The 15,142-nt window shown below is 37.4% G+C and overlaps 3 protein-coding genes across 5 annotated transcripts; 2 read left to right on the top strand and 1 right to left on the bottom strand.

The window, feature by feature from the left end:
- Positions 1-1,433: 1,433 nt before the first annotated feature.
- On the bottom strand, positions 1,434-4,977 carry crybb1l3 (crystallin, beta B1, like 3). The gene is made up of 5 exons (XM_043258942.1): positions 4,912-4,977; positions 4,670-4,788; positions 2,724-2,856; positions 2,488-2,630; positions 1,434-2,400 (listed from the first exon to the last, which is right to left on the bottom strand). Exons 1-5 carry the CDS (start codon positions 4,975-4,977, stop codon positions 2,235-2,237), a joined length of 627 nt encoding a protein of 208 aa, XP_043114877.1. The 3' UTR covers positions 1,434-2,234.
- cryba1a (crystallin, beta A1a) lies at positions 2,243-10,525 on the top strand. Of its 2 annotated transcripts, none has more exons than XM_043258940.1 (6): positions 2,243-2,357; positions 7,853-7,919; positions 8,014-8,132; positions 8,218-8,359; positions 8,455-8,597; positions 9,635-10,525. In XM_043258940.1, the coding sequence occupies exons 2-6, from the start codon at positions 7,881-7,883 to the stop codon at positions 9,780-9,782; spliced, it is 591 nt and encodes a 196-aa protein (XP_043114875.1). In that variant the 5' UTR covers positions 2,243-2,357; positions 7,853-7,880; the 3' UTR covers positions 9,783-10,525. The 2 variants fall into 2 exon arrangements, with proteins under 2 accessions (XP_043114875.1, XP_043114876.1); XM_043258941.1 differs by lacking the exon at positions 2,243-2,357 and adding an exon at positions 7,158-7,206.
- A 1,210-nt stretch (positions 10,526-11,735) lies between these two features.
- dhrs13a.3 (dehydrogenase/reductase (SDR family) member 13a, duplicate 3) lies at positions 11,736-14,117 on the top strand. 2 transcript variants are annotated; one of them, XM_043258938.1, is made up of 5 exons: positions 11,736-11,990; positions 12,218-12,336; positions 12,421-12,544; positions 13,144-13,491; positions 13,580-14,117. In XM_043258938.1, exons 1-5 carry the CDS (start codon positions 11,864-11,866, stop codon positions 13,837-13,839), a joined length of 978 nt encoding a protein of 325 aa, XP_043114873.1. In that variant the 5' UTR covers positions 11,736-11,863; the 3' UTR covers positions 13,840-14,117. The 2 variants fall into 2 exon arrangements, with proteins under 2 accessions (XP_043114873.1, XP_043114874.1); XM_043258939.1 differs by having other exon boundaries at positions 11,738-11,990; positions 13,165-13,491; positions 13,580-14,116.
- The last annotated feature ends 1,025 nt before the right edge of the window (positions 14,118-15,142 follow it).

Raw genomic sequence — 15,142 nt, 5'->3', positions numbered from 1 at the left:
AGCACCTACATGACCACATCACCAATCCTAGCTCATCCAAAAACAAACTCCAGCATATATATAGTTATCAAACATGACTGGAACTTAAAATGGGACTGGCTTCCGTGGTCAGATGAAACAAAAAAAATTACATTTTAGCAGCAAACACTCAAGATTGTTTTGTTGAGCACAGGGATAAAAAGTACCCAGTGTGCACAATGAAATATACTGCTGTATTTTCTGATGTTGTGGGCCTATATTTCTGCTGGAGGTCCTGGACATCTTGTTTAGACACATGGCATCATGGATTCTATCAAATACCAACAAATAAAAAAACAATAAGTGACTGATTCTGTTAGTAATCTTATAATGGGCCATGTTTGGACCTTCCAACCGTACAATAATCCTAACACAAACCTCAAAAACAACACAAAAACGGGTCAAAAAGTATTAAAATAATGGGTGCCGTTTAGTTGTGGCCTAATGTGTATTATTTCCCCCATTTTTAATTCTTATTTTCCAATGAAAGGTTAGTTTTTTGTACATTTTCCAAATGAAACATCAAAAGGATAAACAATGCAGATTAATTTTCACAGCCTTCTTTGATCATATTTACCAAGGGTGCCGATATTTTTGGCCATGACCGCATATATAGACTCTTTATATATTCTGTTTGTCTGTCTGTCTAACAACCCTTACAAATATTAACCATGATTTTACTGCAATTCAAAAGTTCGCCTGCCCATCCAGTCCTTAAGGTTAATGGTAAACAAACTTCAATGCTTCAATCAGCCGTTGTGGTACTACCTAGAGGGAGAAAAACAGAAATACAAAGGAATGGAGAGGTGGAGGGATGCTGGAAGAATTGACATTGATACACTGCGCAATGAAAGCCTCTTAGATAGGCTTTTATTGACGGGACTGAATGATTAGCTCCCCCCAGCCTACATTTGGAACTTCATATAAAACAAAACAAAACAAAACAAACAAGTAAAAAACACGACTAGTATGCTCGTACATAAACAATGGTAATTACGTATTAACTATAGTTTTGCCACACTAAATAGAGTTCTAAACGTAGGTTCAGTAGGAGCCCATTTGGTATTGAAAAAGAACATTATGAGCCTATATGAACAGCTCTTGTGAGCATGGTTCCAGTGTCCAATTCTTCTTAAAGAGCCTCCATTAAGCAAGCCAAGTTTATTTACTATTAACCATCAGGTGTGGATGAGCAGGCAAACTTGTTGACTATAGTTTAACCAGGATATTTATAGTAAAAATGTGGTTATAAAAATGGTAATCAATACTCCCTAATTAATAATACTAATTAAACCATGGTTAATTTTTGTACACACACACATATATATATATATATATATATATATATATATATATATATATATATATATATATATATATATATATATGAACTATCCAGATATTGTTTTAATTGTTCTTGTTACCTCATTTATTATGCATGTTGGAGTATATAAATAATTAAACTAATGTGTTCTCACGTCTAAGCACTGTTTATAAGAGAGCAGAGCAATGAATTAAGGACATTGTACAATAATTGTGCTTTAAAATCTTTTATTGTTGTTTATTTTCAAGTAAATGCGTTTTTAGATGCCAGCATCCCTGAGAAAGGTAAAGTCTTGCAGGATCTCCTCTATTTGGTAAATAAAGAACATCTGAAATCTGTACCAGGAACAAGAAAAAGCCATTCTCCTCTTTCCTTCCGGCCTGTCATGTTGAGAACCCTGATCATCATGTTACCGGTTGAGCTTTTAGATTTTAGAAGATGTCTTGTGATGAAGCGGGAGAAGGTTGAGTACGCTGAGGTGCTGAATTGCACCTCCTTCTGGTTCAATGAATGTTCCCAGCAGGGTTTAGCAGCTAAATTAGAAATTGATTCTGATTAGCTTTAGGTCATTTGTGAATGGTAGCTATTCTTATAAACTAATGAAACAAAATGCTAGGAGGTTTGTGCAGAGCGGAAAACATGCAATAATGCACAACTATAAAAACAACTGATGAATTCTTCAACAGGCATTAAATTTGGGACATAAAATAGTTTTATTCATTTGCTGTACTTATTTTTAACTAAGTGGTTGGACGTAAAATGCTGTATTAAAAGTCAAGTCATGACACACATGAACACATAGTTCATTCCTATATAGAGCAGCTCTTATTTTTTGTCTTGTTTTTAACATTCCACAGGGTTTCTCTGCAGAGTTTTGTCCTCCTGTCCATGCTCATGCCATCTTGAAGCAGCCTCTGGGATGCGTGTGCATGTCCCTCACTCTTCGCACAGACTGGATCTGGGGGTAATGGGCGCCCCATTCGTTCCAGTGTTTGTAGGATCCAAATTCAAACAGGTACTGATATCCACGGTAGCCTGGGTACTGATAACCAACCCACCTAAAGCAGGAAGAATAAACAATAATTGACGTCAAATAGCTGGGTAATCATGTTTTTGTACTATACAAGCGATGTTAAATCACTTACGTTCCACCTTTTACTTGAATGCTGGCGACTCTGTCCTGGAAGCCGTAGCACCAAAAACTTGGGATGTCTTCTTCAGAAACCTCGATCTTACGACCGTCGAAGTTCATACACTCAAACAGACAGATTGTATGGTCCTGTGGGTCCTTTTTAAAAAGGCAGAACATTTTTTGTTCTTATTACTAATTGGTCATGGTTTGTAATAAGATGGGAAATGGAGTGATGCAACGGTCACCTACCATTCTAACGGGCCGGACAGACATGAGACGATCACTACGGTAGCTGTTGGACCAAGTGTCCCAGCGGGGGTAGTCGCCCCTCTCAAGCATGAACATCTCACCGGTCATATTCTGTTGCTCAAACCCTACCCATCTGCAAGATGACAAAGGGCACATGCACTGTAAATGCTCTTTTTATTTTTATGTATTGCATTTACACACAGTAAATTAACACTCCCAGTGTTTATGTAATCCACACAGTGTTAAAAAATGTAACACTTAAACAGTGTTATGTTAATGAGATAATTATTTTAGTAATTGAGTGATGATTAAGCATTAATGAAGAACGCCTGCTGTTAAAAAAAAATAAGCAGATGTCATCATAATGTATCAATAATACTCAGGCTTTTAGACATGAACATTTACCATATGATCCTCAACAGGGGTGACAATAATTTTTCATACTGCATTGCATGAGGGTAGTTTTTACTGCTGTGTTACCCAGCACGCATAGCAGCATGAAGCATTTTATTGATTGTCACCAATATTGAGGTTCATATACAGCTTCTTGATGTCTGTGTTTGGTCTAAATAGTACAGGGGTTTAACTATATCTGTTATAAAAGTCAGTAAGTAAGTGTTTATAAAGGTCAGTCACTGCAGCTGCTACAGAAAACTACAGCATGCTGTCGAGTTGATTATGCTAAACCTAAACATAAATGAAATGAAGAAAAGCTGTTTTGGATGTAACTAGGCCAGCTCATGATGATTATCTCATCATATAAAAACAGCTTACATTTGTTCACTGTCCAGCACTGACCTCTCTGCTTTACGGCAGCACATGCAGTGTTACAGAGAAAGATCAAACACAGGAGTCAAGGGTCAAGAGCCCAACTACAGCAAACACCGACCTCGATAATGGTAATTGACACAAAACTGAAACTGTTTGTGGAGCTGTTTCATCCTCTGCTGAAATCTTGAAAGATTTAATGTCTTTTATCTTCAGCTGATTTCATATACTGTGGCTGAAGTCAGCTTAGTTCTTGCATTTCTTCTTGTTTCTTTTTCTTTTTCTGTTTTTCTCTTTCTTTCAATGGTTCAGTTAACAGCAGGTGTTCTTCATTAATGCTCAGTTGCTAAACAAATAATTTTTTGTATTGTATTTGTATTGTAGATTATTTAAACACTGGGAGTGTTAATTTAACACTGGATGGTTTTGTATGATTAGATGTAGAGTAGAAAGATGTAGAGAAAAAAAAATATTTGAAATTTGATTCAAGTTCATCTTTTACTTCTCATTTAAATTGCTCCTTTATAACAGTACCATAAAAACATTTTTTTTTCTTTTTTGATATATAAAATGCTTTTCTATTTTTTTTAGTGCAGCTCTTTCATTTAAAACAAACAAAGAAAATAAATACTTAAATAAATAAATTAATAAATAATGCAACAGTAATATGAAACAGTATTTACTTTAAAAGACATGAAATATGAATAGCCATTAATATTACAAGGTAAATGATTACCAATAAATTAACATTTTAAAAAAATATTTAATTTGTCATTATTTTTACAGTTATTTAAATGTATTAAAATACTTTGAGTTTAATTCAGCAGTCATTACTCCAGTCTTTAGTGTCACATGATCCTTCAAAAATCATTCTAATATGCTGATTTGTTTTTCAAGAATGTTTTTTTTATTATTATCAACAAAACAGTTGCGCTATTTAATATTTTTGTGGAAACTGATACACTTTGATTACTGTCACTCAGTTTTAATGTATCCATACGAAATAAAAGTATACATTTCTTAACAAAAATGGTATCCAAAACATCTGAAAGGTACTGTACATTACTTTTTGTGCAAAAATAATAATAATCACAACCACAATAAATGTAACATTTTTCTGTCATGTTATGATTATCATTATTAATATCATGCATATGATTTGTCAGTTGAGTACTTACGGCCCACACTCTACTCTGATGGAGCCCACGCGGTTTAGCCCCTTGTCACAGATGTTACGACACTCTCCACTCAGCTCCATCATGCGCCCTTGAAAATTCTCATACTCAAATAGATACATCTGATCAGAGAACACACAGCAAAGACAGATAATTGTGCATCTTCGATATCACACATGTAATGGCAATATTAGATGCAAAAATTGAGAATCTTGTTACAACATCTGATGGCAGGTTTGACATACTCTTTGGGAGCTCTTTCCTGTGGCATAGCGACTGCCCCTACTTCCTTGTACAGCAGTGTGTGACATGGCTGAAGCTGTTAATAACAGAAGAGAGAGAAGTCAAGCTTAAATAAAAGACTGATTCGAGATTAATACTTTGTTGCAGTCGCATAGAGTGTCCATTATCAATGATAAGAATTAATTTACAACAGCGCAATAAGCTTGAATTTATAGAGAATTCATTATCAGTGTTAGGAATTTATTTTCAATAAAGCAATAAACTTGAAAGTTTCCTACTCAAATGAGTGAAAAGCATCTCAATCTATATATATTCCATTGATGGCATAGCTTACTTTTAAGTAGCCATAACGTCATTGTTACTTGATCCTTCAGAAATTATTCTAATATCTAAGTAATCTTCTGTACTCAAATCTCAAATCAGGCAAAAACATCTGAATCTGTATCTACATCTTTTTGTTCCCCGATCACAAGCCTATTTAAAGAACGGCCACTCTGAAATTGGGTTTCTTATTAAGTTTGATCCAAAAATAGTAAAAACAGCAATACTATGAAATATTTTTACAATAAAAAAAGAGTTTTCTATTTTTATATATTTTCAATTATAATTGATTCTAAAACAGTCATTACTGTCTACGGTATTAATTATTTAAAAAATATTTTAATATCTTTGTACTCAAATCAGTCAAATCGAAACCGTAATATTGTGAAATGTTATTAGAATTTTAAAATATTTGCAAACATTCTTTATTCCTGATGGCAAAACACTGTCCTCAGTGTCACATGATCCTTTAGAAATTATTCAAACGCCAAATCAATCGAAAACATCTATCGTCATTCATTCTCCAGTCACAGCAAGCTTTTTTTAAAGTGTGGCCATGCTGAAATGCCCACCTCCCCAATTAAATCTCACCAAAATTTTGCAGTCAGGCACAGAGCAATGGAATGTAATAGGTGTGCTGGCGGAGGAAAGGATGCCAAGGCCCGAATGTAAAAGGGCTTCAGGCTTCGAATGGGTTTTTATATACATACATATATGCCAGCAGTACTTCTAGAGCATAATGAGACCAGGCTATTGGCTAGAAGTGATGGGTGTTTGGAGGGGTTTGGAGTGCAGGCTTATCTCAGTGACCCTGCTGACTCTGCTCATTGCTTTGTTCCAGGCCTCGGCTGGATGTCTGATGTCTACCTCCATCAGCAGAAAGCGTGGCTCTCCACGGCCCCTATCTCTTCAGCTCTCTCTCTCAAACATGCACTCATTCACTCTCTACAGCACAGCTAGCAATGTGCTGACCTCAGTAGACTGGCCACAGACCTCCCCATTGAGAGAAAGAGAACTTGTTGCGGTTGTGTGAAGCTTCAGCACTTTTATTTGGTGGTTCCAGTTAAATTCGAAATTGTCAAGGATTTCGAGCTTAAGTTAAGAGTGACTGTTACGTGCCCGGCTATTAAATATTAAACAATTATAAATAGGGATGCCTTTAATTGTTCACACAACCAAACATATTTGACCATCAAAAAGTAGCAGTCTCATTGAAACACACTGCTTAAAACCTGAAAAGTTATGAATCATCTTCTTATTTACCTGAGTGCCATCATTCACACGCTTCATTTTACTTAGTCATGCACCTCTTAGTGCGACACTGGGCCCCATCCATGCAGCCTGCTTTGCATAAAGTCAAAGGAGTGGGCAGGACATGGATGTTGAATGGATGTGCTTGTAAGGGCCTATTGCGTATGTATGCATATGTGTGCGAGTATGTAAAGGCAGGTGGAAGTGGGTCTCTGAATCACTCTGTGGCTGTAACTGTGGTGAGAGGAGTGTCAGTGCAGGATAAAAATGGACATTTAATGACAGATAACTACCATTCTTTGACTACCTTTAAGCTTTTGGGCGCTTTAATCAAGAATTTTTGAAAACCTGGAAGTCACTGTTTGCATTGTCTTTGCTGGAACAATCTTAAGTCGGAACAGCTTGCTTGTGTTTATGCAAGCATGTGTGTTTTGCCGTACACTCCGGTCATATGTAAAAACACGCATGGAATCATTGTGCCTGGCATCCACTCCCGTAGCAGATGCCAGTAGGCACCATGCCTCCCTGGCTACGGCAGATGGCATTGTGAGCTGGGTAAAGCCAAAGGCTCAGTCCAAAACAATGAGGCCTGGGGCAAAGTGCTGACTCCTGCCTGCCCTGTGGCCAATCTTCCCTTTCTGTCATGCTACATATAAATAGAGCCCTTAGTTGGTGGTCTGGAGACCGTTGTGTGGAACTCCTGAGCGCTTGCAGCTATTTGTTGGGTAGGTCAGGTAAGCCCTTAATAGTTGTCCTTTCAGGCACTGTGGTCATCTTTTAGCATGCTTTGCAAACTCTAGGGGAAGGGTGCAGTATCATGTAGACACTTTTGACAAAATATGCAAGGGCCCATTTTGTGTTATATTAACATTTCAAATTAAATGTAATACAACAGATTCAGTTTGTATTAAATTAAGTATATTAAATTAAGTTCAATTTAATTCAGTTATTAAATTAAATTGGTTACAATTATTTTTATTTGCCTTTCAGAAAAATTAAATGTAAAACATTGCGTAAAGTAAACAAAAAATAAATAAAATGTATTTTAAAAAAACTAAAGGTTAGGCATTCTATGCTTTGCACAACATTCTTGACACACATATTTTTTTCGAATGCTTTTGGCTAAATTTGACATAATCTATTTGAAGGTTTGTGTTTTGATTAACACCTCATGTTTTGGCCATAAACCTGTCTTTTCTATTTCGGTATACTGTGGTTTTATTCTGTTATGTTTGGATTATATTGTCTAAATCAGCGTGATTTATTTTGTTAGGTTTAACTTGTTGGAGCAACAAAGGCATTTGGCTGCCATATCTTTCTTGTTCAATATCCTCAGGCTATTATATTTTTTGGCATATCTCTGTTCTTCAGGTCTATCGGCATTGAGATATCTTCAAGGATGGCTCTGACTAATCCCATGCCACTTGGGCCATGGAAGGCAAGTAAACACTTCATGGCTATGAAATCATGCAAAATGCTATAGAATGCTCTATAGAATCTCATCTCTGTTGCATCTGTGAATGTGCGTATAGCTCACAGTCTATGACCAAGAGAACTTCCAAGGCAAGCGCATGGAGTTCACCTCAGCCTGTCAGAACATCATGGAATGTGGCATGGACAATGTCCGCTCTCTGAAGGTGGAGTGTGGCGCGTAAGTCATATACTCGCGCATCTAAAAGAGCGATGTTGTTGTTGTATTATGCCAATTATCTGTGTACATGTCTCTGTTTAAACAGCTGGGTGGGCTATGAACACTCCAGCTTCTGTGGGCAGCAGTTCATCTTGGAAAGAGGTGACTATCCTCGCTGGGAGTCTTGGAGCGGCAGCAATGCTTACCACATTGAGAGGCTAATGTCCTTCCGGCCAATCTGCTCTGCTGTGAGTCTGAAACCGTGTCAACTGATCAGTGGTGAAATGATTTACCAGTCTCTCCAAATGAAATACAATCTCTCCCATTGTTATGATCCGCGCAGAACCACAAGGAGTCAAAGATTACCGTCTTTGAGCGGGAGAACTTTATTGGCCACCAGTGGGAGATAATCGATGACTACCCCTCTCTCCAGGCCATGGGCTGGCCCTCCAATGAGATCGGATCAATGCAGGTGCAAAGTGGGGCGTGAGTACCATACTTGTCTCTTTTTCTACAACAGGGCTGTCCAACCCTGTCACTGTCCTGCAGGGTTATGCTCCAACCCTAATTAAACACAAATGAACCAGCTAACCAAGTATTGCATTCAAAAATCACATGCCTCTCTGTTGTATAATATGCAGAAATGAAAAAAGTATGCCTGAATTTACAGTATTTGTTAAATAGAAGATGAAAAGAGCCTGCGTGACCTACTATTCCCAAAGAGATACTGAAGTGTGCATTTGACGGATACTTCGCTATCCCATAAAGCCATGGGAGAGGATTTATCAATGGTAGTAAAACAACACAATTGACGATGTGTGTAGGTCACATGATCACACTAAGATTAATTCAATCAATATTCATGCTCTGTGCAGGGTAGTCTCTTACTGATTACAAATAACATGATGGGATTTATAATGACTAATGTAATATATTAGATTACTAATGTATCCTAAATATTTTTTATTATATTTCTATGTTTTATTTTAATCAACAACATGTATTGCATTTAACGTAAAAATGCAGAGCTTTTTTTGAGTTTATGAAAAGTTAATAATTAACTAAATCTTAAAAGTGCAAAATTAAGCTGAATAAATTATTTTAAGATAAAAAGCTAAATAAAATGATGAAGTAACAGTACTAGTAATTTCATTTGAAATGTTTACCTGCATGGTAATTTGACCATTAACCATCATCAGAGAACTGTGAACAAGCAAATGTCAAATCTCAGAGGTCTGGAAATATTTTAGGTCAAACAAAAAAAGTTAATAAACATGAAATCAGCAATAACACTGTGTAATTACTACACAGTTCAAATTAGTAGCACCTAGTAAGACAGTATGCGGTTTCAGATTCAGATTTACTACAAACTTCCAGGCAAGCAGGTTGGAGGTAAAACCTGCAGGATGTTGCTCGGACACCCCTGTAATACTCGATTGGCATCAGGAGCTGTGATATTTGAGATGCTTGGAATATTAGGGATCTCAGTTTGCATTTGTCATGTGTTTTCTCACTGCGTGTAGCTGGGTTTGTTACCAGTACCCCGGTTACCGTGGTTACCAGTACATCATGGAGTGTGACCACCACGGCGGCGAGTACAAACACTACAGGGAGTGGGGCTCCCACGCTCAGACCTTCCAGGTGCAGTCCCTCCGCCGGGTTCAGCAGTGAGGGCACATCGCCCAGCTCCCTTCCTCCCTCCCCCACCTCCTCCTCCTCTTCCTCCTCCACCTCTTCCTCACCTCCACCCCTTCATTCCGAAACCGGCAAGCCCAGCACAGGCTGAACGTCTGGTGCATTCGGTAGATGTTTACAGAGCTTTCTTCTTTCTGCATGCCATCGATTTGAAAGAAAAGAGTGAGAGGAAGAACTCAAGCGGACTGATTCTGTGAGTGGCACGGTGGTGACTTAAGCTTTGCTCCTCATCGCTGTCATGATGCAGTCTGTGCTAAAGAGATCAATAAAGGGTACACTTATGGAAACTACCTATTGTGAGAGTTTGTTTGATGCATGTAGCTGAAATGGCCCAAATTGTAATATCACAAAATTGGACCATCATTACCACCAAGATATCCTATAACTATTGTTATAAAAGACTTAATGACCAATGGGATTTGAGTACTGGGACAAAATAAGTTAGGGATAAAATAATAAATAATAAATATGTATCAAGGAATTATTGTTCTCACTTTTGTTTGGGTGGAGTACTGATTTTCTTTGCCTGTCACCCATCATGATTACATGCAAAAATAATGTACCAAAACTTTGTAATAAATTTTCATCTTTGTTTCATCTTCATCGCAATTAGACAGAAACATTTTTTTTTTTTTTTGATTTGGGATGCATTTAAAGCTATAGCCAGTTTTGAACCAAAGTTTAGAAAATCTAAAAATGCAATATTAAGTTATGTAATGACTGCCATCCCCCCATATAATGTGGAAATAAATATTCATATATTCACATACCTTTATAATAGGAATATAATCTCCTAAAAATAAGTAAATAAAAAATATAAAAATAATAATTATATATATATATATATATATATATATATATATATATATATATATATATATATATATATATATATATATAACTTTATTCTTTATTTTTTTAAAATACAGATTTATAAAAGCTGTTGAGTTTAGAAGTCCATTATGAAGTGTTTACATGGTTGGCAATCCAAAATATTAAAGGGGTTGTTACATTAACGATTTTGGCTACATGTGGAAGTTTTTCTGTCACTACAAACCTTGTGATTCATTGCTGTATGGTATTAGGCCTACTTGCCGTGTTTTGATCTAAGGTCAGTAGTATTGTCAGACTGATTGTGTCTTTTTTTATTAAAAGCTACTAATATTATTTAACTTGTAATTTGTATTTGTATTGTCTATATAGCCTACTATATCTATATAATCAAAATGAAGAAAACTATCACAGAAGACAACACACAACATGCATTTCTGCCTAGACTATCTGTACTTACATGTAGAAAAAACTACAAACAAGTCTGGGGAAACGTTATGAAGTATTTAAAACTGACAACTGCAATGACTTGAAACAACGCGTAATGTGCACACAGAAGAGACATGAGACGTATAGATGAACCAGAGTATTTTTAATAAGAAATAAGGGGAAAAAAAAGAGAACAAGTTTGAAAAAAGGTCACCCTCACACACTAACAAACCGCGTGTGCGGTGCAGTCACCCAGATACACTCACTACGCACACTAACAAACTGCATATAGGTGACTATGCACTCCACGTCCAGCATTCACTCTCAGGTTGAGGGTGTCTTTCCAATTATCATGTTTCCATGTCACACTTCGTCTACTCCATCACCACCCTCCACGCATTCATTCGGTCATCATGATCCAACAACATGTATGACGGTTCTTGCACCTGGCCAGTGAAAAGGTCTGTTCCTCACGATGCATTCCGCCTGGAACATACGCTACAATGCGAGCGGCAGCTCCTCCACTGCTCCCTGCTCCTCCTTCGATCTCGCGGTACAAAGCGCGCAAGCGCAGAACAGTTCTGGCAGTGTCGTAAATTGTCGCAAAACAGCATCATCACGTGTGTAGACGACATTCACGCCTGACGTAGAGAAACTGCGCCACCCCGCGCCCGTTAGACGTTAAAGCTCGGAAGCCGAAGCTGACAGTTACGAAAACAAACACGATAACGAGCGTTATCTCATGTGCTCTCCTAAACTTTGAAAAACTCCTTAAATTAACGCGCTCAAAGGAAATAATGTCTGTGCTGTTGTCAGGGCTGGTCGGTGTGCTTGTTGCATACGTACTGATTTATTACAGCCTGTTTAAAGGAGCCAGATTTAAAAGCAACGTATCTTTGAAGGGAAAAACCGCAATCGTCACGGGTTGGTAACTTTTCATTTCAAACAATCCAGTTCAACCATTCGATAGTGGTTATACTTATTACAGTTTTATACAGTTAAGTTATAATCAGTTATCACCGTCTGTCCTTAATACATTTTTATGAATCGTTAGAATTTTATATTAATTATGTCTGTGTCTATTGTAACAATTTTGCCGTACACCAGAGGACGCATACATATTGAGTAATCAATGATCCTTCTTTCTGCAGGGAGTAATACAGGCATTGGCAAAACCACAGCCTCGGATCTGGCCAAGAGAGGAGCCCGAGTTATCCTCGCCTGCAGAAACAAACAGAAAGCTGAAGCTGCGGTTTATGACATAAGAAAGGTGAACTACTTACCCAAGTTCCTCCTGGTTCTTATCATTTCTCCGCTACGAGTCTAAAAGAAAGAGATTGTGTATATTCCTCAGGAAAGTGGGAACCCTGAGGTACTCTACATGCATCTGGACCTGGCCAGTCTGGAGTCCGTACGTGATTTTGCAGACACCTTTCTGAAGAGTGAACCGAGACTCGACTTGCTCATTAACAACGCAGGTAAACCGACAAGAGTTTCATTGTTTCTGAATGTTGTTTCAGGGCGTTCACACTTGTAGCTCTGTTCTTTTGAACTGGCTCTAAAAAGTAAATGATACATGCCAGGATGGTTGCTTAGCATTCACACAGTCAGATGCAAAACACATAGCATAATACAGTCAAAACACGATTGGACAGCTTTTAACACATGTACTGTATTTTGCGAACTTACCTAACATCTAAAACTGCTGCCTGCTGATGGTTGTGCACGTCTACTTCCACCATTGCTGTAAGGAGATAACTGTAACTGTAATGGACAGCATGGTTCTTATGAGAAGAACCAGATTTGCTTGATTCGTGATTCTGTCATTTTTATGGTCGCAGCTGCTGACATCATGTTCTGTTTTTTTTTTTTTTTTTTTTATAGATGTCTTGGTCCGCACATTGCATTCATATTTCAGTTGAACCACACTAGAGTTATTTTGGAAGTATACTGAGAGCCACCTGTTAAATGGCTTTCAGTTTGGTTGTTTGGTGCACACCAAGGTTCGGATGGCAGTGTTCGTTCGCGTTCGCATCAGAGCTTGTTTTAACCAAACCGACTGTAAACACACCCTCAGTGTGCGAGGCTTTCTCTCTAGGTCTTATAGCATCAGGCAGAACGGAAGATGGTTTTGGCATGGCATTCGGCGTCAACCACCTGGGCCACTTTTTGCTGACGCTGTTGCTGTTGGAGCGTCTAAAACAGGCAGAGCACAGCCGTGTTGTCAATGTGTCCGCCCTGCTGCATCGGCTGGGGTCTCTGGATTTCAACCTCCTCAACACTCAAAAGGATCTGGTCACAGGTCAATCGTCCTGGCACGCATTCAGAGCCTACTGCCACAGCAAACTGTGTAATGTGCTTTTTACCCGTGAGCTCGCAAACCGACTTGAAGGGACGAGTGTCACTTGCTATTGCCTGCATCCAGGTTAGTGAGGATTTTTTTGTCTGCTGTTGTCACAAATATCACTATTATCTCCCCCACCTGCATTTTCTTTATCGTCTCATTTTTATAGGTGTCATCTCCACTGAGATCGGTCGAAATATGAATGTGCTGCATAAGCTGCTTTTCCTGCCCATGTCCAAGCTGTTTTTCCTGGATCCAGAAGGAGGTGCACAGACCACTCTTTACTGCGCTTTGCAGGAGGGACTCGAGCCTCTGAGTGGACGGTACTTCTCTTCCTGTGCCCTGCAGAATGTTAGCACGCAAGGAAGGGACGATGCCTTGGCCAAAAAGCTTTGGGAAGCGAGCGAGAGGCTTTGTGGCCTGTCCTGAGTAAACTCACACAGGTTTGTAGAACAGAAACAACCAACAGCTTTATGGGTGTAAGCCTTTGAGGTTTTTCATTGTGTTGCAGGTGTATGCATAGCTAAGATGGCTTTATTTGGTATAAAATGTATTTTGGTATAAAATATAATGTATTGTTAAAGAATGTTGTATTCTTTATACATTAGAGGTCCACTGGTATATTTAATTTTTGATACAAAAAGTTATAATTATAATTACAGTTATATATAGTTTATTTAAAAAAAAAAAAACCCTACCAAATATATATATATATATATATATATATATATATATATATATATATATACCTAGTTGGTATTAAATGTGTTGTTTTTAAAGAACTTAGAAATAGTCAAAAAATATAAAAAGAGGAAAAATGAGCTGAAACAAATTCTGATGTATTATTAAAATAATTAAAATAAAATATTAGACAATAACTAATATGGTACTAATATATTGTGCATCACTATGTTAAATAAAGCAAACATATACATAGCCTGGGGAACAGCTATAACATAGTAACCTTAAGTTTGTTTATTATAATTAATTATTTTTGTACATTAGATTTTTACTTGGTTTATATTATATTTTTCATCTTTATTTTCCATATTGTATTTTTCTTTTCATTTTTCTTTCATATATATCAATCCATATAGATATGTCAAATTCGTATACTTTAAGAAACATAGTTCATTCTCTGCACTATTTCATTATTACACAGTGCATAAATGTTAACATTTTGTTCTAATCATTTTGACCTGAATGCTTTTAATATTTTTTGAAACTCATGACCAATTAAAATATCTCATGTATTTGAAAAAAAATCATTTGTAGTGCAAAAAAAACAACAACAACAACAACAAAAACCCAGTTTCATTTATGTGAACTCTTTTGGCTTTATCTGATAGGGTGTTGTACTGTTTTGCTTCACTGGGTGGCAGTAGCGTGTCACATTTGTCAGCCTTTAACTCAGGGTGACACAACCTGAAGAGTCTGCAGAGACCTCTGTCAAGATGACAATCATTAGAATAAAGTAGGTTAGATTACACTGAGAATTGCAGAAGTAATTTCGTGTAATATTAGAGTTTGCTTTTCCGCTGAATGAAAGAGGGCATCAGGGGCTACAGTCATTCAGTGTGATGGGATAACCAAAACGAGGACTTGTTATAGACCCTTACCCATATCCATGCGTCTTCAACGTACCTCCCATTGCTAATAGATCCTTTACCTCAAACTGGGATTGTCACATTTTTGACATTGTGTAGACCTGGCATTCAGTTTAGATATGCTG

Source organism: Puntigrus tetrazona, chromosome 15 (assembly GCF_018831695.1).
Source record: "Puntigrus tetrazona isolate hp1 chromosome 15, ASM1883169v1, whole genome shotgun sequence".
In the NCBI taxonomy this organism is placed as follows: Eukaryota; Metazoa; Chordata; class Actinopteri; order Cypriniformes; family Cyprinidae; genus Puntigrus; species Puntigrus tetrazona.
Note: the sequence above shows the minus strand (reverse complement) of the source record. Positions and strands in the feature narration are given on the sequence as shown.